Here is a 27,230-nt window from a genome sequence, read left to right as displayed (position 1 = left end):
TAGTAGTTGGTGTTGAACTTACTAGTTACAGGCTTCCAGTGCCCAACAAAGCTAGGCATTTTTTTCATTTATTCATTCATTCATTCATTCATTCACACATTCCTGCATGCATGCAATGGAAAGGAGAATGAATACAAGAGACCATTGAGGTGGTTTTTATAGACTTATGTTACTGACATTGGGAATCAGTTAGAAGAGGGAATCAAAGAAGATATGAATTTCTTCTTAGTTGGACAATGGTTGCACTGGAGATGGAGAGGAAAAAGGAGGAAGAGTTTATGGAAGAAGAGAATTTGCTCAAATTTAGATATTATGAGTTTAGATCATCCATAAGGAGAAGCAGTTAACAACTTTCCACGACTACCTGATCCATTTCGAGGTTTCAATTACTATCTATATGTTAACGATTCCCAAATCTATATTTACAGCTATATACTTTAGATCCCACCCAGCCCTTCAAATTTATCCAATTAATCACCCAGTTTTCTCAACTCTACTTCCTAAATATATTTAAAATCCAATAACTTTATTCTTTATTCATAAACATTCTCCTAGTCCAGTCTCTTATTTGGCCTCACTTTAATCCATTTTCCACAAATAACCACAATGATCTTTTAAAAACACAATTCAATTATTTAGTGCCCATTTAAAAACACTAAAAGAGCTTCCTTTTGCCTCTAGGATAAAGTACAAAACTTTTATATAGCTAAAAGTTCCTACCCTACTTACCTTTTCAGGCCCATCTCTTGTCACCTACCCACAGGATATCTTATGTTCCAGATGCTCTCCTGGAGTTCTTTTTGTGAAATAATGAAAGACATCTTGCGCTCCTTGGTACATCTATACATGCTGTTCCCTCTGCCTGGGTGGGGACAGTAGGAAAGAACAGTTTCAAATCCATTTTTTTCTCACTTGAACTTCATCAAGTCAATCATAAATTTACCCATCCTTCATAACCATATTCTCACTGTTTCCTTTACATTTTTAGAATTAGCAGCATTGTTCTTAACTTCCCACTACTGTAAGAGTGCCTCTATTCCAGAGCAGGAAATAATTTATCTTAGTCATAGAGGTACTGTTGACATTCTCCTCCTTCTCCACCTCCTGCTCTTCCTCCTTCTTCTTTCTCAAAGTTTAAATTTATTTCAGAAAGATCTTTTTCTCAAAAAAATTTTTCTTTCTTTTTGCCTATAACTAAAAAGAATATTATCTCTTCAGTCTACACTATAATATAAACACAGTACTTTTCCAAAGGCTGCCAGAAAAATATCTGAGCCTTTGTACAATTTTATCTTTAATTACTGCATTGCTTCAATAATCTTTAATAAATGTAATCACCACTTAAATAGGGAAAATTGTGTTCTTAGAGTATGAGTCATAGAGTCGTGAAAGAACATAAGATTAAGAGCCAGAGGGATGAGTTTTATACTCTGTGCTTACACACCATTTGATCTGGACACTTATGCTTTTTTGGGGATTAAATTTTTCTTTTTTAAAATGGGTATTGCGATATAATTTTTGTGTAATAATTTATAATGTATAAAGCTCTTTCTTATTCATTAGCCATTTGATTGCCCCCGGAACATGTTGAGTATTCTTATCTCCACTTTCAAAATGAGAAAATGGAGATTCAAAGAGGTTAAGAGACTTTCATGATCATTGAGATTTTTAATGGTGGGTCCAGAAATTCTGATACTAGAACCCTTATCATTCTACCATCCAATGCTGACTATGCTTCTTCTACAAGAAGACAAGATAGGGATAATAATACTATCATGCTTATTTCACTGGTTTATGATGAAGATAAAATTAAATTATTATTATTATTTTAAAGTTTCATTTGTTTTTGAGAGAGAGAGAGAGACAGAGTACTAGCAGGGGAGAGGCAGAGAAAGAGGGAGACACAGAATCTGAAGCAGGCTCCAGGCTCTGAGCTGTAGCACAGACCCTGTCACGGGGCTCAAACTCGTGGACCATGAGATCATGACCTGAGCCAAAGTCTGATGCTTAACTGACTGAACCACTCAAGCGCCCCAATAAAATTAAATTATTAATCTGCAAGCACTTTGACAATTTTATTGGTTCTTCTTCTTATTGTTGTTTTGTTGCTTCTATTAGTAAATACAGGAAGTTAAAAAATCATGAACTTCTATCCATTCATGATTATAAACTGAAAGGCTTTGCTGTATAAGTTTAAGTGTATATGCATTTGTAGAATTAACCAAGTAAACTTAACCAAATTTAACTAAGATCTGATTTACATTTATTCTGAGGTTTTGTTTGTTTGTTTGTTTGCTTTTGTTTTGTTTACCTGCTAAGATGCTACATGCAGGATTGCCTGAGCTGAGTGGAATTCAAGACCTGAAATATGTGTATAATAATCTTCGTCCACAAGACACAGACCTAGAAGCAACAAGTCATTTTACCAAGTAAGATAAGCTGTGAATGTATGAGTATGCATTTATTCATGTGTACAAATACGTTTCACATTTGAGGTGATTTCAGGGTGAACAGTCAGTGCTATAAAGCTGTCATTTCTATAACCAGCTTGTGTCTTCTTTCCCAAGGGATAGAAAGGGAGCAATGTGAATGTCGAGGAGAGGGCCTTAGTCAGTGTTTCTGTACCATGCTATTGTTTGCTAACCAGCCTCTTCATCTATTACATTGCTCAATAAGAGGTCACTAAAAAGAGCAAGGACTGACATAAATAGATTGGTTGCTCTACTTGAACTATGTCCAGGAAAACAATTTGGAAAAAGAGATTTATGATAGATATGGACTCACTACTTTCAACTCTAAGACAATGCAAATATTGGAGTATTTGGTAACTATCTTCTATTTTAAATCTATGTTTTTTTTAAGCAAGTCTGAGAAAACACTAATATACATCAAAGAAAGAGCCTGTCCAGAATATAGTGAATATTAATTACATTCAAAATCATTGTCAAAAGGGTGGTGCATTTTATAATAGAAGATTCCTCTGAACTTCAATTTTTGAATGGATAGCATAATTGCTAGCAAATTCTAGGTGCTCAATAAATGTTAGCATAATTATTATCATAGTAAAGAGTTTAAGTAGAGAAATACACTTTTTCCTATAACTCCTTAATATTGAATCTTGAGTCTACTTTTTAATTGTTCCAATACTTCGGAAATTTGTAAACACAGATTATACTCTTTTTAATGGATGTATGCTTTGTCTTTTTGAGGAAAACAGTATTTAAAATAAAATCTTTCCCAGCCAATTATTACTTTTACTCTTCCCCTTCCAGAATGTATAGTGAAGACTCTCTCTATTACAAGGGAACAATGAGAGTTGATTGGGCCATCCTACATAAAGAATTTCACTTTTGCAAAGAATCTGTCTTTTGTGAACTTTACTAGATAGGCTCCTCTTGTGGTTGAATAGAAGCAATATGGTAGAATTATAGAATGCTAGAGCTGAAAGAGACCTGGTACTTCATTTATTCTGACAATAAATATGCAAATAAGTAAACTGAAATTCAAAGAATTAAAGGTCTTGCCTACAATAAAAAAAATAGTAAGAAATACAGCTAGGATTAGGGCCCATAGCTAGGACTTCAATCCCCTGGTCTAGGGTTTTTCAACATTTAATATAGAAAACTATATGATACCATTAAGGAACACCAGGCAGAGCCCTTGCCAAAAATATACATTTCTGCTACCTCCTTTGTTTCTGACATTCTACCATAAGAGATTCTTTAGTGGAGTCTGGTAGGTTTTTTGAGTCTTGAAAAATGCCCTCTGGTAGTAAAGGTTATCTCTGAAAGAAGCATCTGTTTATGTCTACTTAGAAAACTATAAATATTAGTTGACAATAGTCTATGGCCAAAGACACTAGCTTAAAGATTTGCATAAGTGTTTCAGATCCTTGATTTTAAGGATAAGAGACTCTCAAGTTGCCTCAGCTATTGGGGATGGGGGATTTGTGTGAAAAATCCTAGGGAAAGGCAAACAACCGGCCTTGGGAAGAGCAGAAGGTCTCCTGTCACAGGGCCTGGAAGGTCTTTCAGAGTTCAACACAGCTCTGGGATCCCATCAGCAGGAAGCAGCTTTATACTCCAGCTGCTCACCCCTGGTCTAGTTACCTCCGTCCTAAGTAGGTGAGTGCACATGGTACCAAAAATAGCCCCCTCAGGCTATCCAATTATGATCTGAGTGGGATGCCTTTCTTTGAAGTGAGCTGCTGCACTACAGGCACAATGATTGATGTGTCAGTGGGACCCGGTTGGGAGATAGAGTTGCAGAGAGAGGTCCAGAAAAGATGAAGGTTGGAAACATGTGATTCAGCTAAAGCCTGTGTTTGATGTGTCATTGCTTAGACAGTTTACAAATAGGCCCTACTACTACCTAGAGCAAAGGAAAGAAACTATATATTGGATGAAGAAAAGCTCTTTCAGGTCCTGGCCACAGGGAAAATGTCGATAGGCTTTGTCTGCCAGAGTTCCATCCCTCCACGTTTTCTGACTTTAACTGATACACCCAGATCTATAAAGAGCAGAATCTTCGACATGACTGAGCCTGCCTACATTTACTTATGTCCTCTTCCTAGTCAAGAGATTGTGAACTAATATGGGAAGTAGATCTAAAGCCACTAATCTCCTGGCAGTGAGCTAGACCTCATTATCCTGCCCGCATATTTCTGCCAGGCTAATTTTCTCACTTTTAGATGTTATATAGTATGTTCTATTAATTAAACTTCGTTCTACAATTTTATGGTAAACAACTTGTTCTCCATTGCAGACTTAAAAGGCATTTGGTCATCTAAATGAGGGCACATCATTTCTCTGTTCAATAATTGTTTTTGACTTGCCATTTCCTACCTCTTACTTTTGACAACCTTATAATCTGATTGTCTTTATCAAGGTTTATCCACTCCACCTCTATTATTCCCAAAGGAATCCTCTTCTGGGTAGATAAATTTCTCATATACATTCATTCCTCCTTTGTCTATTTAATACATCAGAAACGCTTCCAAAGAATAAAAAAAAATTACTGGAATGGGGGGGAGTCTGATCTAACTTTCAACTCTACGTATCCCTTAAGATGTTGGACAACTAGTTTCTTGTCCATGAAACCTCAGATTATTCCCATCGTGACTAGTCTTTTGTTCTATAATCCTACAGAATGTGTGCTATTTCATGCTGTCCTTAATTTATTACTGAATTACATGATGTCTAGTATATCACCTTAATACACTTATTGGTTATACCAGTTTCTCCCAAGTAAAACAGGGGACATAGTCCCACTTTTCCACTTTCGAACATATCTGAATGTGAAACATGCCTCATTCCCCTTAAGATATATTTTAAAGTTTAACAGGAGATGCAATGTAAACATCAAACATTAAGTCTATAAAAGTTATATAATAATGGCTAACATTTAGGGTGGTATTTCTTATGTGTCAGGCCCCGTTCTAGTGCTTTTCATAGAGTAAGTTGTTTCATCATCATAACAAGTCTGTAAGAAAAATGATTAGTAATACTGATAATAGCAATTATAAATAAAGAGCATGGGAGGAAACTTTTGGAGGAAATGGGTATGTTTATGGTATAGTTTATCCTAATAGTTTCACAAATGTATAATCATCTCCAGACTCATCAAGTTGTATATATTAAATATACACAGCTTTTTGCATGTCAATCATACCTCTGTAAAGTGATTTAAAAAAAGTCTGTAAGATAATATAATTTTAATCTAAATTTTTAGATTAGGATACTGAGACCCCAGAGAAGTTAAATAATTTACCAAAGGATATAGCCAGCTGTAGACATAACCACAATGTGTATCCAGGGGGTTATGCTACAGAGTGTGAGGTCTTACACTCTATCCTGTGGGCTCAAAACCACCCCTCTCATATGCAGGCTCTTGGGGTATGTCGCTTCATAATTCAGACCATAGTTTTCTCAAGGTTCCTTAGAGCCCACTTTGGCTACAGTTTGAACAAAGTAGATCTTTTGTCTCACATCTTGACTATCCCAAGCCTTGATGGAGGACAGATGTTCCTTCCCAGTACTATCATCTCTGTGCCATCACCAGGTGTCCCCCGGATGTTTGGTTTAGGATCTGCTATGTTTGCTGCCCCACGGGACCACCATGGGGTAATTTGACTCCAAGGTACTCAACCTCTTTCCTTTCTCTGATTTGGCTCATTACCAGATGCCTTGAACCTCTCTGTCTTTCCCCTTTTCTGCTCAGAGAAATCTCCCATGAGACTCATGTCTCCCTTTAGTGATATATTTTATCCTATAATCTCAACTACATACCTTTATTTTTAGATATGATTTAATGTGTTTTGAGTTTGCCTTTCCACATGTTCTCTTAAGTTCTTTGGTAAGCAAATGTGGATCGTGTGCTGATGATCTTTCCTATCACACAGCACTGTGAAGACCCGGTTATGGAGATTTAAGAAACCTCAATTAATTGTGACTAGGATTCTTAACCATTTGAAAAAGTTACTTAAGATCTCTCTATTATTTATATATTAAAAATTTTTAATCTAATTATAGGATATTTCTTTTGTTAATACTCAAGCAATATATAGAATGAATTTATAAAAGTAGCCTGATTAATTAAAAACAATAGTGGAATTTTGAATGACTTGATCCACATGATTAAAATAAATGTGAAAAATTATGTGCACTTGTTTACTTTTCTGTGTAAATAATATTGTTATCTTAAACTGTGTTCTCTGACATCACATGGGTTACAAAACTGAAGGAGATACTTGAATAGAGACGCAGTGCACATAATTTACCAAAAAAGGAAAGTTATGTAATGGATATTACATATCCATTATGTAATGGATCCAGCATTAGTCTTGGTGCTTCAATGGGTGACATTAATTCTAATATACTTTTGAGAGCCCCTGTATATTTAAAGTCTGTGTTCTCTGTGTTCTGACAGGCTAAAAGTGTTTTATACTACTGCTTGTTCCAATATTACTACTAAGATAGAAATAAAAATAAGAAAATCCACCATCCACCACCACCACCGCCAAGCTCACAGATGTGGGTCATGAATGAGGACTAAGCCATCTGAGACATAGCATGTGTGGGTACCTTAAGTGCCCAGTCCTGACTACAGTAGCAGTAAGAGGCTGCCCTCTTGATATTGTTTGAGACTTGAAAGAAATGGCTTTTCCTCCCTCTCCGAGAGAATGCTTTATTTATGAACAATATAGGATCCTACCTCATTCTTGGGTATTTGCACTCAGGCTTAAGAGGTGATCGTAAGTGTTTCAGAAGATGCTGTACTCAGCGTGGCATTAAAAATTGTATTACAATTAATGGGATTTAGAGAAAAATGAGAATAAAATTCTTTTACTGACCACAAAGGTTTTTCACAGCATTGCCAACTCTTCTCTCTGCTTCCCTTTTTTCGACTCGCCTTACAGCTGAGTGCTGTTGAATAGAATCAAGAAAGTCTCGTGACTCAATTCCTGCAAATGGATACTCACATGTAATACCTCTGCAGAGTCCACTGCTAGGCAACAAAGGCAACGATCCATTAAAATGCTGTCTGAATGGGTTACTTTAGAAATTTCAATCACTTTCAAACCTCGGGTTAGCTGTCCTTAGAAACAGATAACCTATTTCACAGACCAGACTGGGATCATTAAGCATAAATTTCCCTGCCTACCTCCCCTCCCACATACAGAGCATGCTTTTCACTTCATCCATTTTCTCCTCCAAACATGTGAGAGAAAATTTTCCATGTATTTCCACATATTCTATTTGGCCTGCCACACAGATTCTTTGGTTTAGTAAGCATAAGATCTCTGGCTCTTTGGCTAAAACTGAAGGCAGCTAGAAGCAAAACACAAAACTCCAAACTTAAATTTTGTTTTCATGAGGTATTTTGGTAGCAAGAGCCAGAGATTCTATCTGATATCCTTGGAGAAAAGGGTATAAATGGACTCAAATCGTAACCTAACAAGTCCCAGAAACCAATAGGACCTGATTTCTAGAGGAAACAAAGGACTTCTACTCTGCTTACTCTGCCTATATTTTACCTCTTTGCCCATTGGCCAGTATTCTCTAGTGGAAATTCCAGAGAGAGACAATCTAATTGACTTAAATAGTTGCCTTTGTCCCCACTGGACAGAATCCTTCACACAAAGCCATCGTGGATTCTGTTGCCTATCCTTACACCTATCATGGGCCATTCCTTGCCAAAGAACAGCCTAGAGTTTCTTCTCTGAACTTTGAGCTTTAGAGAGAGCAATCTTAGTTATGAGGAGCCATTGGGTAGAACAGGCACAATGACTGTCCCAATCAGTACAACCATGAAGCCACTGGAAATGTTGATGACATCCAGAAAAAGTGCTCCTGGATTCCACATAGACAAAGGAGCCAGGGTCTGTGAGCCTCCTGAGTGTGCAGACATAATGCCAGAAACTTCCAGTGTTTCCCTCATTCTTCCTTAGTTATTTTTCATGGCTACAGAGTGAAATGAGACTCTTTGTGCTCAATGCCTCAAAACAGTTAAATGGCCTTCTGTCTAGTTTCTCTTTGACATTAAAGAAAATATGGGAGAGGGATGATTCTTGGATTCTTTTGTCCTTAGACTTTCTTGATGCTTTTCTAGTACTTTGCAAATTGTTATCTCTTGGATTGTTATAATTCCACAAATATGGATCAAAGTTTTCTTTTGCCTTAGTAACCATTGATACCCATAGAGATAAATGCTCACAAGAAAAACAGACAAAAGACAAAAAACAAAAAACAAAAACCCAGAACCTAGAGGAATTACCAATCATGATGTCCAACTTTCATTAAATTAGGAAAGCAGATTTCAAAGAGATATGCAAATTAAAACAGATGGAAGTTTCTTTTTCATTGTGAAAGTCTCTCATTAAAAAAAATAATAATTGTAAAAACAAATCTGAACTAAATTGACTTTATAAGCCACTTTTTAACTGAAGGTATAATACCTTTTACAATACTGTATTTCCTAAGTTGCATGACCTAGTCACACTCATTACAATGTTCCATAGCTTGGCTGCTGTTCTAAATTTCTGCAATAGGAGAGTCTCTGTTTTTGAATTATATGAGCTACGCTGAGAATTTGCCCAATTTGCCTAAATATCAAGTCATGATACACCTTAGCTATTAGCTTTTAAAAAAAGATATTTTAACTTTTCCGGAGACTATCAGTCTAAAGGTTAAGAGCATTTGGAAAGTTCAATGCACCCACCCAGAGTGCCAGAAGTCATTAGTTACAAAAGATGAATAGTCCAGATGGCGCTGTTTCACAACAGCTGCTAACCCCTCAACAGCTAAGGGCAACAGCCTATCCTCACTGGTATTCCTGACAGACACTATGTGTTGCATAGGATTGCTATATTCCAGAGATTTCACAAACAGCTAAAGTAATTTATTATTTTTAAATATATTTTTCACATTTTAAAGATTTTTGTTACCTTAATTATAGCACCAATTATCAATTGGTTATCAATTGGTTATCAATTATTATTATTGATTTTTCTATACTATTGCATGTTAAGATTTTTTTTTTTTTTTTTTTGCTTTGCATAAGATTTCATGTTAATGTCATCAATAAAATGAGCTGGCTTTGGGGAGGGTGGGAATGGAAACCTGGAATATCATTTTACTGGCATAATACTTACACATAATAAGACCAGTCCATCAACCTTTTTCTAGTTCCTTTATTCCATCTGATCTGATGTGGCTGCTTTTTCTAAGTAGCCTCCCTAAGAAAGTATAAGAATTACTTATTGATAGTCAAGACCATGGAGCCTGGAATTCTTGTTTGTATGCAGAGTTAGGTCCCTGAGATGAAATTTACATAAGACTCACTAACCTTTTAGGTAAATTTTGAAGACTTCAAACTTTAACTTGGAAAAGAGCAAAGTTTTTGTTGTTGTTTGTTTGGTGTTTTTAAGCCACGTTCTAAACTATGAAGCAGGAGAAAAGAAAACAAAAATAAGAAAAGAAAGAAAGATAAACATAAAGCTGCCTCTTGTTTTAACCTTTATTTTTTGTAGGATTTCAAGAGAGTTCCCCATAAGTCATTTTCCATAAAACCATAAATCTGCACATTTATTTTCCCTTGTATCCCTCTATCTGTAGTTTGCTACCTTTTGGACTCATCTGTATTCATTTCTTTACTTATTTGGTAGTAAGTTTTCTGAAATAATATTTGCATAATATTACTCTGTTTCCAATGACTTTTCATATGTTACCTAATTCAATTCTATCAACAGTCTTGGGGGAATGGCATGGTTTAGTCGTCAACTATGTTTTATAGATGAAACAATTGAGTCTCCTGGAAGCTAATTGACTTTCTTGAGATCACAGGCAGAACTAATAAGTGAGTTCAGAATAGAGCAAAATTGATTTCTTGCATAATGGATGTTCTTCCCAGGACCTTAAGCAAAATCACATGGAAAAAAAATCCTACCTATGAAAGTCCTAATACTCTGATAATCTCAGATAAATATAGATTTTTTTTAACTCTGATGTCTTCAGGTTAAGTGAAAGAACATGGTAAGAAAACATCTAAACATCTAAATGTTTAATAAGAAAATATCTAAATGCTTATAGCCATGTATCTCAAATTAGGATACCAGGCCATCAAAGCCACAAGGATTAAAATGAAATATCCTTTCATAGTATCTATTTTATTTAAAATTTAAGGTTAGAACATGAAGCTTAAATTTTTGTGTTCTCACATGTGTATATACATATATGGCCAAAAGCATCTCTTTTTCATGTCAGACAATCTTGAAGTTTTAAAAATAAAAATGCATAGGCAAAAACTTTTTTTATTGTGTATCAAGAATGATTAGTCACTGAATTCATCTCATAATATTTTTTTTGGCTAAAAAAAATATGGGTTTGAATACTTATTGTCCAGTATAAATTTGCAGCAAAGTAGGAATTATCTTGATAGCACACTTTATAGGTTTAACTATGAGAAAACATTGGTCATATATTTTAGAGATTACAAATTCAATGTTGAGCTATTACTTTTCTTAATGGAATAAAACAAACTGTGACAAAGTTGTATTAAGTCATTGTTCCCTCTGAATCGTTAAGCATGACTCACAAAGCTGGACACTCAATCAGGAACTCCAATACAAAAGACAAAAAAAAAGTAATGTGTTTATCACACACGCCAAAATCAAAGCAAAGTGAAGTTTGGAGGTTAGATGAAGAAATTGGTTTATGGGGAGAATGAGTCACTTAAAAGTCTTCTATTTATATACGATAAAATTATAGAGGCAATGGGGAAATAAGAATGTTCTTCTGCAAATTCCTTCACAGATAGTCTTTTGAGAAATGTTTTCCTTAGACTAAAGAGACTGACCAGTAAAACAGGTATTCTATCAAGCCACAAAATGATATAAACAACTTCAGCAATAGAAATATGCTCTTGAAATTCCCATCCTGTTGCCTCAGAACCTTTGCTCAACTGCAGTCCACGGCATTATAGACATCTCTCCTCAATGGTTACTCTGATGTGACTCATAAAGCAGTGAAAAACTTTTGCCCCTTATAGTCACATATTAATATAAATGTGCACTCAAAAAATATCATAATATTTAATCTGAGAAAAAAACTGCTCTCTGTCTCTATGTTGAACCTGACACGAAAGACCAGACCTCCTGGATTCAACCCAATTTTCTGAGACTGAAAAACTCAATGGCTCATTCTCACACACACATAGCTAGGAAACCTGTTAGTAGCATTTGTTTGTAGTGATAAGCTATTTAAAATATTTATGCCATATTAAAAGATAAGTATGTTATGAAGTAGAGTAGAATTTGTACAGATTTTTAAGATAGGACCTCAGGCTTAAGATTTTATGGTTATTTTATAACCCTTTGGACCATGTTCCCTTCAAGAACAGGCTTCAAGAAATACTGTTAAATGTTTTTCTAAGCATTATTTCTATGTAAAAATTAAAGGATCATTATTTTAGTGCCTTTATTCCATCTAAGAATTCCATGCTAAATGTATTGATTGGCTAATCTTAGAGACAAAGTTGAAATACTGTTTATTATAAATAATCCACAATGAGAGCAAAGACTGTGGAATCAGATAAACATGAGTTGAAATTTGTGGTTACTACTTTCTAGGTGATGTCACCTTTGGTATTCATTTAACCTTTCTTGGTCATTTTTTCTGGCATCATTGCTAAAATAATTTTACTGCTTTCCTATAAGGATGAAAAGATTAACATAAGGCATTTAGTGGCACTGTCGGCCAAGGTATATATACTCCCTGAGGGCAGAAATCTGATTTCTCTCCTTTACTTCTATGTCCCAACACATAGAACAGTGGCTGGCAGGGAGCTGGAAGTGTTTATCAGGATGATCTGGAGGCTTTCCCTAAGAAATTTAAGAACTGGTTCCTTCGAAATGCGGCTTTGAACCTGTAATATAAGGATACTCCAAAGCATAATCCTGCTGATCCTGCCATTAAGCAAAATAAATCACAGGGCTGCCACCTGCATAAATCAGATCCTTGCAGAGGCCTGAAACCTACTGCTCTCGGGTCCCCAGTCCTAAATTGGGTCATATTTAACAGCACTGTGCTATCAGGCCTTAAATCTATCACCTGCAAGAGGGAAGATGGATTGGTGAAAGTCTGCCCTAAAACTATAGGCTTATCATAAAAGTTCATCCTTCATCTCCAGTCTTCCTACATCTTAACTGTTGGGCATCATAAGAGTAAGGCATGGACATAGTTGAAATTTTATGAAGGTGAATACATTAGAATTTAAGATTTATGGTTCATGGCCTATCGTCATGAGAAGCGAGTACATGCTGTTACCCTAGAGCTTTCCACCCCACACACAAAATATGTTCAGTAAATATTTGTTGAATGAATGAATGAACGAATGATAGGGTCTCCATAAATCATGATTAGCATTATACTCCCACTATTATTATTATCTTCATTCCTTAAACTATGAATGAGAAAAGAAATGAATGTTTTATACTATACTATATACCCATAAATTCGTAAAGTCAAAGAATATCTTTAGAAACATGAACATGTGGAAGTGAATAATGATCAGTCATATTTTAACTTTCTTAGCAAATTTTGGCCTAGATTGATGTTTAATAATGACAAATTTTGGAATTTAAAGAGTCTAATACCAAAACAAGATAGATGGGTTGAAGTTTTACAAAATTGAGGGGGAAATTATTAAACATTATTGAACTACATGGTTAACATTGAGGATATGTCAGATTAGTCAAAAGAAGGCATTGCATGATAACTTTGATAGATGCCAACCCAGAAAAGTAGTATTTAATTATATTCAACATCCATTCCTCTTACAAAATTTTAGTAAGCTCAGAATGGAAGGAAACTTAGGTAAATATCTTACATTTAAAACTGGAATATTGACGGGGCACCTGGGTGGCTCAGTTGGTGGAGCATCTGACTTTAGCTCAGGTCATGATCTCACGGCTCGTGAGTTCAAGCCCCGCATCGGGCTCTGTGCTGAGAGTTCAGAGCCTGGAACCTGCTTCGGGTTCTGTGTCTCCCTCTCTCTCTCTGCCCCTCCCCTGCTTGCACACTGTCTCTCTCTTTCTCTAAAAATAAATAAAACATTAAATACATAAAAAAATAAAAATGGAAAACTGCAAGCATTCCCGTGAATGTCAGGAGAAAGATATGAATACCTTTATATTGATAGTAAAGCTCTATGTTTAAGTTTTATTATATTCTCATTTTCCATTTGAATAAGAAAGCAAATAAAATAATTCTATAGAATTAAAAAATATAGAGTAACAAGAGTTCAGTAAAGCAAGTAGTTACAAGATAAAACATTCAAGACTCCATAGTAAATAAGATTAAAGGGGAAACTATATGATCACCTCAATAGATAAAGAAAATGTAGTTAATAAAATTTAGAACCCCTCATTTTTTAAAAAACTCTAGAAATAGAAATGTAAAGAAAACATTATACTTAATGGTGAAACATTGAAAACTTCTTTATAATCAGGAACAAACCAAAAAGGCTTACTATCACCACTGATAACATAGAACTGGAAGTGTTATCAGTGCAAAGGGTGACAAAACTGTAGCATTACTTACAGATTACATGACTCTGTCAATACAAATTTTGGACAGATTATACAGAAATATTGTTAGAATTAATAGCAGTTTAAACTCTACTCATATATTATCAAATATTAGTTAAAAATAGGAAAAAATAGCATTTACCATTTGCCATACAAAAATATGTTCAATTAATAAATAAATCCAACAAAAGATATGCAAAACTTCCAAAGGAAGAAAACAATGCAAAACTCCTTCAAAGAGATGTAAAACAAGACCTAACTACATGGAAAAATCTATCCTGTTTACCACTTGCATGTATCAATAATGTAAGATGTTAAGTCTCCTCCAATTTGATTTATAGTTTTAATGCAATACCACTCAAATCCTTACACATCTATTTTGTGTATGGGTGAGTTTGAAAAGCTGATTCTAAAGTACATTTGGGAAATTGCGGTGCCTGGGTGGTTCAATCGGTTAAGTGTCCAACTTTGGCTTAGGTCATGATCTCGCAGTTTGTGGGTTTGAGCGCCATGTCGGGCTCTGTGCTGATAGCTGGGAGCCTGAAGTCTGCTTCTGTCTCCCTCTCTCTCTGCCTCTCCCCTGCCCACACTCTGTTTCTCTCACAGTCTCTCAAAAATTAACTAATATTAAAAATAATAAATAAATAAATAAATAAATAAATAAATAAATAAATAAATAAATTTGGCAAATTAAAGGGCCTAAAATAGTGAAAAAAAAATGCCTAAAGAAGAAGAGGGTAAAAGAACTTCTGGATTTCAAGACTTATTATAAATTCCAGCTTTTAAGGAAGTGTGTAGGACTGACACAGAAATAGACAAATAACAAGTGCAACACAATGAAGAAGCAGGCCTGGGCTTATATGGAGCCTTAGTATTAGACAAAATTAAATCAGTGAGGAAAGAATAGTCTCTGCAATTTAAAAAAAAATGGTTAAATTCTACATCTATACTTTCAGATAATATGTGGTCATTTGAAAAAATAGATTTTGGGGGCACCTGGGTGGCTCAGTCTGTTGAGCATCCAACTTCATCTCAGGCCATGATCTCACAGCCTGTGAGTCGAGCCCCACATCAGTCTCTGTGCTGACAGCTCAGAGCCTGGAGCCTGCTTCAGATTCTGTCTCTATCTCTATCTCTCTCTGTCCCTCCCTTGCTCTCTCTTTCTCTCTCTCTCAAACATAAATAAGCATTAAATAATTATTTTAAAATAGAATATTTTTTTCTCTGTTCTGAATTAGAAAGATTGTTCATTCAATAGGTATTTGGGGGCCACGTACTATACCAATCACTATAAAATTTTTCTTCCAAAATATATTACTTAGTTAAATTAGCAAATTACAACATGACATGGAATTATGATTTTGATTCCTGTCTTTTTACTTCTATCTCACACATCATCATCCTTACAAAATAGTGCTCTTTTAGTCTAATTCTGTTCTTCCCCTCCTCTGTCAACCATACTGCTGTTCTTTGCCAGCTGCTAAACACCAGTCACCCATCTTCCTCTGAGTTTCTAGACTAGCTGTTGTTTCTGCTACAAAAAACTCTTTCATCAGAAGTCCCCATGGCCTACACTCTTGCCAAATTAAGATCTGTGTCAAATAGTTCAACTCTTCGCTGACCATCCTATTTAAAATTGCAAACTGTTACCCACCTCATATTCCATCTCTACAATTTCTATTTTAGTGTTTTTATAGCATATATTACTCTCCTGAATCTTTTATTTTTAAACGTTTATTTCCTTATTGTCTGAATTTCACATTATGTAAACTCTATAAAGGAAGAAATTTCTATTATTCTTTGCTATATATCCCAACACTAAAATAGCAGCTGGCATGTGGTAGGAATAAATATAGTAGATATGTATGTGTGTGTGTCTTTTTGCACAAAAATATAGAGAAAGTACAAAAGGATAATATCAAATTGTTTCTACTAGTTATTTCTGGGGAGGAGAGTGGTAATGGAGGAGGGATGAAGGGATCCTTTCATGGTTTACTTCATATTTTACTGTGTTGTTTGAATTAAATAGTATAAAAAGTTAAGTTTTTTAATATCCCTGAATCTCTTCCAAATAAAACATATCAAATAAGGTAGCAAAATTCAAAAACTATGGACAGTATCTACAACAAAACTAGGCAACAAAGTATTCCTGAGAATCCTAAAATATAAGCAGGTAGGACAAGTCAGCTATAAGACCTGCATATCAGCATATCATGGGAAGAAGCTAAAGAAGCAACAGGTCATCTGATTGACCTGAGAACAGAACTCCAAAGACTCCATGGGTACTCACTGGAAAGCTGAGCAGGTCAATTTGATAACAGCAGCTAAAACTTGGAAGAATTTTTACTCACCCCAATTCACTGGGAAGGGCAAGCGTTCTGTGACAGATCTGAAAAGGTCAAAGAACTCTGAGCTTTCAAAGGTAATTGGAGCTCCCTTCCAGGAAAAAGTCCTACACTGAAGAGACACTACTATATGTATAATCCAAACTGAGAGGAGAAAGGTCATAGGAGAAAAAGAAAACCAAAGTCCAGAAAAAAGTGGGGTGAGGGGAGGAGAAAAAGAAACATATCTCAGAAAATATGAAACAAATATTTTTCATCACTGTATGGTACCAACAGCAAAGGGAGCTTCAGACCCTCAAAAACCTTATACTCCATCTTGAAAGTTTAGGAATGCTAATTTCATATTAAAATGATTAAACCAAATGGATCATGTTTGAATGTCATACAAAGTTATAATAAGAAAAAGAAAAAGAAGATGTAAACAAAATCCCTACAATAAAGTATGCCAGAAAGATATTCCCACCAAAGGATTAAACTGAATCCTTATATTTCAAATAGAGCTAAAAGAAATTAAGAAAATGATAAAGACATAAAGGAACAATATATATCACAATTTAAAAAACTCAGTAATGAGGTGACTGAACCCAAGAAAGAATTAAAAATAAAACACAACTTTTTAGATTGCTTATTTTTCTTTTTTTTAAGTTTTTATTTAAATTCCCACTAGTTAACAATGTAATATTAGTTTCAGGTGTAAAATATAGTGGATCATGGATCAACACTTCCATACACCACCCAGTGCTCATCTTGACAAGTGCACTAACTTAATCTCTATCAACTTTTTAACAGATTACCCCACCCACCTCCTTTCTAGTCACCATTAGATTGTTCTCTATAGTTAAGAGTCTGTTTCTTGGCTTGCCTCTCTATTTTTACCCTTTACTCATTTGTTTTGTTTCTTGAATTCCACATGTGAGTGAAATCGTATGGTATTTGTCTTTCTCTGACTGACTTACTTTACTTAGCATAACACTCTCTAGATCAATCCACATTCCTGTAATTAACAAAATTTTATTCTTTGTATAGCTGAGTAATATTCCACTGTGTGCGTGTGTGTGTGTGTGTGTGTGTGTGTGTGTGTGTGTGTGTGTGTATCCCACATCTTCTTTATCCATTCATTAGTCAGTGGACACATGATCTGTTTCCATAATTTGGCTACTGTAGATAATGCTGCTATAAACATAGAGGTGCATATATCCCTTTGAATTAGTGTTTTTGTATTCTTTGGGTAAATAATGCAATTCCTGGATCACAGGGTACTTCTATTTTTAACTTTTTGAGGAAACTCCATAGTGACTGCACCAGTTTGCATTCCCACCAACAGAGCATGAGGGTTCCCTTTTCTCCACATCCTCACCAATACTTGTTATTTCTTGTGATGCTGATTTTAGCCATTCCAACAAGTGTGAGTTAATATCTCATTTAGTTTTGATTTGCATTTCCCTGATAATGAGTGATGATGAACATGTTTTCACATGTCTATTGGCCATCTGTATGCCTTCCTTGGAAAAATGTCATTCATGTCTTCTGTTCATTTTGTGTGTCTATGAGAGAGAGAAAGAGAGAGAGGGCACATGCATGTGAGTGAGGAGGGGAGTGGCAGAGAGAGAAAGAGAATCTGTTTTTATCTTTTTTATTTTTTTAAGAGAGAGCATGAACAGGGGAGGTGCAAAGGAAGAGGGAGAGAGAGAATCCCAAGCGGACTCCATGCCCAATGCAGAGCTCCACGCAAGGCTCAATACCTATCATGAGATCATGACTGTGAGATCATGACTGTGAGGTCATGATCTGAGCTGAAATCAAGAGTCAGAGGCTTAACTAACTGAGCCACCAGGTGCCCCTCTTCTGTTCATTTATTAATTGGGTTATTCATATTTTGGGTGTTGAGTTTGATAAGTTCATTGTAGATTTTGGATACTAACCCTTTATCAGATATGTCAATTACAAATATCTTCTCCCATTCCATAGGTTGCCTTTTAGTTTTGTTGATTGTTTCCTTCACTGTGCAGAAGCTTTCTATTTTGATTTACTCCCAATAGTTTATTTTTGCTTTTGTTTTCCTTGCCTTAGGAGACATATCTACAAAGAAGTTGCTATAGCTGATGTCAAAGAAATTTTCCCCTGTTTTCTTCCAGGATTTTGATGGTTTCAGGTCTCACATTTAGGTCTTTGATCCATTTTGAACTTATTTTTGTGTATGCTATAAGAAAGCAGGCCAGCTTAATTCTTTTGCATTTTGCTGCCCAGTTTTCCCAACACCATTTGTTGAAGTGACTGTCTTTTTTCCCGTTGGATATTCTTTCATGCTTTGTTGAAGATTAATTGACCATACAGTTGTGAGCTCCTTTCTGGGAAAAGAAAACATAGTTTTAAAAGCAAACCAGAAAGAATGCAGATTAAACACAACACAACAGATGCCTCTAGAAAAAATAGATGAAAAAAGGAGGACTTTTAAAATTAAAAAATTAGGGGGCGCCTGGGTGGCGCAGTCGGTTAAGCATCCAACTTCAGCCAGGTCACGATCTCGCGGTCCGTGAGTTCGAGCCCCGCGTCAGGCTCTGGGCTGATGGCTCAGAGCCTGGAGCCTGTTTCCGATTCTGTGTCTCCCTCTCTCTCTGCCCCTCCCCCGTTCATGCTCTGTCTCTCTCTGTCCCAAAAATAAACGTTGAAAAAAAAAATTAAAAAAAAAATAAATAAAATTAAAAAATTAAGAAAGGCAATGAAAATCCAATATATATATATATTAAAAGTCCCTAAAAAATAAAACCCAAATAATATATTAAAATGGTATAAATACTAAATTATTTAGCATTTTAATAAATATCAGTATCATAAATTACATTTTCTGAGGTAAAAGTCTTGAAATTACATATTGTAACGATACATTGAATATTTGGAAAAATTACCCAGAGTAACCAACCTGAAACATATTTTAGAAAAACTATTGGACTTTGAAGGAAAATAAACTTCCTTGAGTCGTCTAGGCAAAAAGAAACAAATATTTATTATTTATAAGAGAAAGAAGTTCAGTATGTCATCAGAGCTTTGCATACTAATTCTTTTTTCCAGGGGAAAATGGAATAATGTTTTTCTGGCACTCAAAAAAAAAAAAAATGTGAGCCAAAGATGATGTATTAGGCCAAACTGACTTACAAATCAGGCCACAAACTGTTGTGAACATCTAAAACTCAAAAACTTTTTTCTTTGAGCACTTTCTGAGGAATTTCAGGTAGGGAATGAACTTCAGGTAGTCCCAATGACAGAGATGCAGACATAATGCCTACTGGATAGTTTAAGATTTAATGGTAGTTAGAAGAGAAACTGTGTGGTATGTATACTACACATACTATACAATATAGGTAGAATAGCTCTATAAGAAAATGGAAGTGGTATATGAAGTACATATGAAGAGCAGAGTATACATACTGCTTGCCTTATAGTATTAACTAGGATAACAGAAATGCATGGCCAACTAATCTTCCACAAAGCAGGAAAGAAAATGTAATAGAAAAAAACAGTCTCTTCAGCAAATGGTGCTGGGAAAACTGGACAGCAACATGCAGAAGAATGAAGCTGGACCACTTTCTTACACCATACACAAAAATAAACTTAAATGGGTGAAAGACCTACATATAAGACCAGAAGCCATCAAAATCCTAGAGGAGAAAATAGGTAACAACCTCTCTGACCTCAGCCACAGCAAATTCTTACTACACATGTCTGCAGAGGCAAGGGAAACAAAAGCAAAAATGAACTATTGGGACTTCATCAAGATAAAAAGCTTCTGCACAGTGATGGAAACAGGAAAACTAAAAGGCAACTGATGGAATGGGAGAAGATATTTGCAAATGATATATCCGATAAAAGGTTAGTATCCAAAATCTATAAAGAACTTATCAAACTCAACACCCAAAAACAAATAATCCAGTTAAGAAATGAACAGAAAATTTGAATACACATTTTTCCAAAGAAGACATCCAGATGGCTAACAGACACATGAAAAGATGCTCAGCATCACTCATCATCAGGCAAACACAAATCAAAATATAAGGAAATACAAATCACTGCTGGTGGGAATGCCAACTGATGCAGCCACTCTGGAGAACAGAATGGAGGTTCCTCAAAAAATTAAAAATAGAACTACCCTATGACCCAGCAATCGCAATAAATACAATTGGATAAATTGCATTTTTCTAAAGGATACAAAAGTGCTGATTCCAATGGCACATGCACCCCAATGTTTATAATAGCATTATCAACAATAGCCAAATTATGGAAAGAGTCCAAATGTCCATCAACTGATGAATGGATAAAGATTAGATGTGGTATATATATACAATGGAATACTACTTACTTTGTGATCAAAAAGAATGAAATCTTGCCATTTGCAACAATGTGGATGGACCTGGAATGTTTTATGCTAAGTGAAATAAGTCAGAGAAAGACAAATATCATACGATTTCACTCACATGTGGAACTTAAAAAACACAACAGATGAACATAGGAGAAGGGAAGGAAAAATAAAATACAGAGAGGGAGGCAATACAGAGAACAAACTGAGGGTTGCTGGGAGGATGTTGGGTGGGGGAAGGGCTAAATGGACGATGGGCATTGAGAAGGGCACTTGGCAGGATGAGCACTGGGTGTTATATGTAAGTGATGAATCACTAAATTCTACTCCTGAAACCACTATTAAAAAAAAAAAAAACTAGGATAAAAAGGACAAAACTGTAAATCAGTTACTGGAGAGGAGGGTACAGAGGGAATAAAAATATTATATGAAGATATTTATTGTATCATTAGAACACAATTGCAAACCTCAAATACAAAAAAAAAAAAAAAAGACTTGAAAAACAGTGACACATCAAAAACAACCCACCAGAAAAAAAAACCAGAGTGAAAAATTTCATATAATGTATATTAAATATAGTATATAAACTGCAACTTTTTTGTAATACAGTTGAAAGAAGAACACAAATATATATATAAATAAAATAAACAATAAAAGTTAAACTATAATTTTTTGAATGTTTAAATATGGGGGAGAGAAAGAATAGCATAGAGAGTACAGAGATAAATGCTCAGCTTCTTGGAATATACATTGTTTTGTAGTTTTAACTTCTGAATTATTTAAATATTTTAAATAATTATAAACTAAAATTAAGTTTTAAATAAATCATTCCTAAAATTAGAAAACAAACCTAAAATGTCAAAATTGCAATTACAGTTTTGTGTTTGCTAACAACACATGTTTGCTAACAACATAAGTTGTGACTTGGGGTTTTTAAAAATAACATTTAATAGTTGGGCTCCAAATAAACAGACATGGCTCTTGACTATCCTCCACATCTAACAAACACAAGAAAACAAATCTTAAGTGAAATGAGTCAACTCAGGGAAATGTTACCCACTATCTTTTCTTTTTCATTTCTCTAGGAAAATAAAGGAAAGTCTGGAGTGCTTCCCTGTTAAGTTAAATAACTTGATCCATACACTTGCACAAATGACAGCCACAAGTCCTGCCAAATCTGCTTCACAGACTCCTTCCCAGGAATCCTGTATGCTGAGTGCAACCAGGTCAATTCAAAGAGCGACAATTTTAAGGTTCAGTAAGAAAACCAGTAATGTAAGTCTCAAGTCTGTCATTTGACTTAAATATCTGTTGACCTCATCTCAGACTTCCCTTCACTATGCTACACATCCTTCCTTATATCATATTTTTTTTACTATGCAAATGAAAAATCAGTTACGGTTTGAGCAGAAGTGCCATTAAGGAGGATGTTCTAAGGAGAAATCATAACAACCAGAGCTATTAGTAGAGAACCATCAAAGAGAACAGTTCCTGCCTGTAGTAGACCATAAATCAAGAGCTAATTAAAGTGTCTGCATGAAAAGAAGAGCAGAAATTAGGCAGTCTGTTCCCAGCACATAAGATTACGATATCTTTATATACTGTGTTTGTAGGTAATTCTGCCTTTACAAATTGCATCCTTTTGTTCGTGGGATGACATTTTGTGGAAAAGTTCTTGCTTTGTTTAGCTTACATGAAACCATATTTTAAAGTGTATCACAGGTTGATAATGCCACCTTTTGATTTTTGTCTATTTTCTGCAGCTGTATCTAATCCAGGTGATACATGGTAACAATGAAATGAGCCTGACAGAAAAATCATTTGACCAGTTTTCAAAACTTCACAGCCAACTTCAGAAGCAGTTTGCATCATTGACTCTCCCAGAGTAAGGCACTTCCTCCCCTGTGTTTTGTCTGCAGTTCTTGTCCTTGAACATAAGGAAAAATTATGGTTATGGGATTTTCTATTTGTGAACAACACAGCATTCTGACTCCAATGCCATTGAACCTATCCCAGCAGAGTCTGTATGACTCGCAGAGTAAAGAATCTTTTGTCTCATAAAACAGAACAAGGTTTGCAATTTCTCTGTTTGCCTTTAGCCATTGATTTTGTAGACAGAAAAATTCAGGAGTGATTTCATTTTTCATCAGTTACCAGGAAAATTGTTTTATTTGCCTGTTTTTAAATTTAATCTTTTTGGGTTTTTCTATAAAAATAAAATTGACATTGAAAATGCAGAACTAAGTTGGATATATCTACTCTTTCAACAAATAATTGCAGTTAAAAGCCCTGATACATTTATTTTCCATACCAGAAAAAGATTCATTAATATCATTTAGCATAGAAGTAAAATTTACTAACACCAACTCACTTTTTTTGTTAATGATTAACTTTGACTTGGATCGTCTAAATCTAATTTGTCATTATGTTTCTTTTCAAACAATCTTGAAAACCATTACTTTTGTTCATGTTATCATTTTTAAAATATTTAAGTATAAACAAATTAAGAATATAACTGCAAACAACTTCTGTTCAAATAAACCTTCTAAAATTCATTACTTAGGACTTGCCAAATTTAGGTCATAGATTTCAGTGTATACGAAAGGTGTATCTTGACTTTAAAAAGGAACTTGCCAGAAATTATATTGGCACTTAGGTAAATCAAACGTTATTTTATCTACACTTAGGAATTTTTGTTAAGGAAATGGTCCCTTAATAATGTGAATGTCCATATCTGACCTGACATACTTTGTACATGTGGACGAAGTACTAGGCTTTTTACTAGGCTTTCAGGATTTAGTCACCTTCCAAAATACAAATCTAAGCAAAGTTATCAATGAATGGAGATATATGGTGCAATATTGAAGAGTGAATAGTTCACTACTTGCAGATGCTACAGAAATTTTGAAATACAGATGCTTTAAATATCAGGAAGTCAACAAATTAGAGTAAGAGTATGTTCAAGAGACTGAGAGGAAAGGAGTGTCATTGTGGAAACTTAAAAGCAACACCAGCTTTAAGAATTTCTGAAAACCGGGGCGCCTGGGTGGCTCAGTCAGTTAAGCGTCCGACTTCGGCTCAAGTCATGATCTCGCGGTCCGTGAGTTCGAGCCCTGCGTCGGGCTCTGTGCTGACAGCTCAGAGCCTGGAGCCCGTTTCAGATTCTGTGTCTCCCTCTCTCTGACCCTCCCCCATTCATGCTCTGTCTCTCTCTGTCTCAAAAATAAATAAACATTAAAAAAAAATTAAAAAAAAAGAATTACTGAAGACCATCTGATAAAATAACAGAAAAGGAGGTGCTGGCAAAAAAAAAAAAAAATTCAAAGTTTGACTGCAAATATTGAATTCAACATCAGGGACTGTCATTGTACTCTACCAATTAATGATTTAAAATGTTACTGTTCAATGGCTGCCCTTTTTTGGTTTCAAGAACTCTGTTCTACACTTTTATCTGTCCACTAAACTTAACATAACTTGTAAAACCTTAAAAATGTTAATAATCTCTCTCCATATGTCTCTTCTTGATTTTTCAGCTTTAGTTCTAAGATTATGCCTTGTTCAACTGCCTGACAATGGTATTTAAAAAGATTTTAAGACCGTTCAAGCAGTGTGGGGGGGGGCGGGGGGGGGTGGGGGGAGGGGGGTTGGAGGTGGGGAGCATATAGTTCGTGTATGCCCTTGACAATATTTGTATGCTGATAGTTCCAAAGGAACCAAGGCTTCCAGTGATACATATAAATGAAGGATGAAAGCAAGATTTCCTCTGACTCCCAAATTTACTAAGAGAAGCCCTACAAGAATTATGTTAACCTGATCTGGAGAATATGATCAGAAAGTTAGAGTCATGAAGAATAAAATTAACATTATTCATAGTATATGACAGGGGTCTTCAAAGCAGGCTCTTTGTATCTCCCAAGAATACACAGGCATTGGAATCTTCCATACAATTAAAGGTCTTCTTTAAATTAACCTGCTTAAAAATGAAAGGGTTGATTTCCTTTCCCTCTTCTACTTTCAACATTGTTCTTCTCCCGACCATCCAGAACTTATTTTGGTACGTTGTCCCAGAGAGTAAAAAATCTCTGAGAATCAAATAAAAGGCAAGTCAAGACATTGGTGTTGGTACTGGGGGAAAAAAGGAATTATTCTAATACCCAGATATCAAATCTGTTTGTCAGTCAGATGTTTCCTACTCTTTGGCATGAACAAAATGGCAGGGGACATGATGGTGCTGTCACATAAAAGATAAAAACTCATTTTCACAAAATGATTGCTATATTATATTTGACATGTAACTGAAAAGCATTTCAGACAATTGAATGGCATTACTATGGCTAAGCTCTTAAATTCTCTTATACTTAATTATATACAAGATTTTTTAGTACCTACCTCTGAAAAAAAACATCAACAAGGGAACAGAATTGATATTGAACTACAAATTACTCTAACAATAAGGAAAATTCATCTACAGATATACAAATTAATTTTTTTAATGTTTACTTTTGAGAGAGACAGAGACAGAATGAGAGTGAGTTAGGGGCAGAGAGAGAGGGAGACACAGAATCCAAAGCAGGCTCCAGGCTCTGAGCTGTCAGCACAGAGCCTGACGCGGGGCTCAAACTCACGAGCTATGAGATCATGACCTGAGCTGAAGTCGGACGCTCAACAGACTGAGCCACCCAGGAGCCCCCAAATTAATATTTAAAACCTGCCCAATCCATCTGTTAATCAAATGTGTTTCTATGTTTTGAACTAACTGTATATGGTACAAATTATTGTGATAATTAAATCTGGGTGAAAATTTTTGATACTTTAAGCCTTAGAATTGCAGGAGACCTTTTGAAAAATAAAATGTCAATTATTTAAATACACAAACGTAATTCTGGACTTCCTTAACATTTACAACAGGAAACAGTGAATGGGTTGGCCCGTAGTTGTCACCTACTTCTGTGTCTGCTGACAGCCCTTCTCTATCCCTCATACCCTTACCCCAGGGAAATACCTGTACCAAAGAAGCAGAAGTATGAAGGAGGAAGCAGCAAGACTGAAGTCAGAGAAAGCTGCTAGGTAGTTCCTAAGAAAATGTACTTAGCCAGAAAAATATGTCACCAAATGCTAACCATTAACAGTTCATTCCACTCAGTAATTGGTCTTAATCACATCTAACCCATCAAGAGGAATCTTCAGAGAGTGCAGAGGAAATTCTGCAAGTCAGACTCTTGAGGAAAATGATACAGTGTTCCAAAAGACGAAGACCAGATGGAAACATATGTCACTTGGTAAAATGTTTAATTTAGTTAATGCAGAAATATCTCTAATGAACCCAGAAGAAACAATACAATCTGACCTTTGTGAAAAATAATGAATCATTAACTTCAGAAAGTATTTATTAAGCCTCCACATGTATTTAAAAGACAATATGTGTGGTCTTCCATGAATACAGCAAGAAGGAACATATATATTAGTTTAATAGGTTAAATTAAATTAAATTAGCATTAATATTAATGAAAGTTAAAATAGCACAAGTGACCACAATCATGTTAATGAAACTCTCAGGATTAATCATGTGTTCTATGTGTTTTTTTTTAATGTTTTCACTGGCCCCTCCATCTGATGTAGCTATAACTTCACTAACAACCCTAAGATGCAGAGACCAGTTTTCAAACTAATAAAGATACACTTCTTTTTTAATTTATTTATGTTTTAAACAGGTTTCCTCATTGGTGGCACGTACCTTTTACAAACTCAGACCACAAACGATTCAGAGATCTAAATCATTACATGGAACAGATATTAAATGGATCATATAAAGTTGCAAATGTATGTTACAACTTACTTTTATATTTTTATATAAATATCAACTATTTTATGTATTATTACTAGAAATATTTTTAAATACTTTATGATAACCTTCTTTTCCTCCTATATCCACTCAACAAGTGAGTGTGTGACTAATATGTATAACATTCCTGAACAGAAATTAGAACAGCAGTAAGGTATATCGCACCTTTATATACTTGAAGTACTTGAAGTAATATGTGATTAGTGGACTATCAGTGCTGGTAAGTGCCCTAGTGTTTTAGAGGATTAAGAGTTATTTCTGATTCTGATGGTAAGAAGGTCTCAAGGAGGAGAGCAGCTGAGCTAGGTCTTTAATACCGGGTAGGATTTTATTTTATTTTTTTTTAATTTTTTTTTCAACGTTTATTTATTTTTGGGACAGAGAGAGACAGAGCATGAACGGGGGAGGGGCAGAGAGAGAGAGGGAGACACAGAATCGGAAGCAGGCTCCAGGCTCTGAGCCATCAGCCCAGAGCCTGACGCGGGGCTCGAACTCACGGACCGCGAGATCGTGACCTGGCTGAAGTCAGACGCTTAACCGACTGCGCCACCCAGGCGCCCCCCGGGTAGGATTTTAAAAAGAGTTGGTGTAAGGAAGTGTTTCAAG

General features: G+C 35.3%; 1 protein-coding gene across 5 annotated transcripts in view; it reads left to right on the top strand.

Annotated features, from left to right (window-relative positions):
• PIK3C2G (phosphatidylinositol-4-phosphate 3-kinase catalytic subunit type 2 gamma) overlaps positions 1-27,230 on the top strand; it is a 539,869-nt gene that overhangs the window by 450,175 nt on the left and 62,464 nt on the right. For all 5 annotated transcript variants that reach the window (XM_086713962.1, XM_086713961.1, XM_086713960.1 and 2 more), the window contains 4 exons: positions 2,320-2,429; positions 21,868-22,057; positions 22,546-22,667; positions 26,494-26,602. In XM_086713962.1, the coding sequence (XP_086570088.1) occupies positions 2,320-2,429; positions 21,868-22,057; positions 22,546-22,667; positions 26,494-26,602 (531 nt within the window). The remainder of the gene's footprint in view (positions 1-2,319; positions 2,430-21,867; positions 22,058-22,545; positions 22,668-26,493; positions 26,603-27,230) is intronic.

Source organism: Puma concolor, chromosome B4 (genome assembly GCF_028749965.1).
Source record: "Puma concolor isolate L17-30 chromosome B4, mPumCon1.1.hap2, whole genome shotgun sequence".
In the NCBI taxonomy this organism is placed as follows: Eukaryota; Metazoa; Chordata; class Mammalia; order Carnivora; family Felidae; genus Puma; species Puma concolor.
The sequence above is the reverse complement of the archived record's forward strand: the minus strand, read 5'-3'. Positions and strand labels throughout refer to the sequence as shown.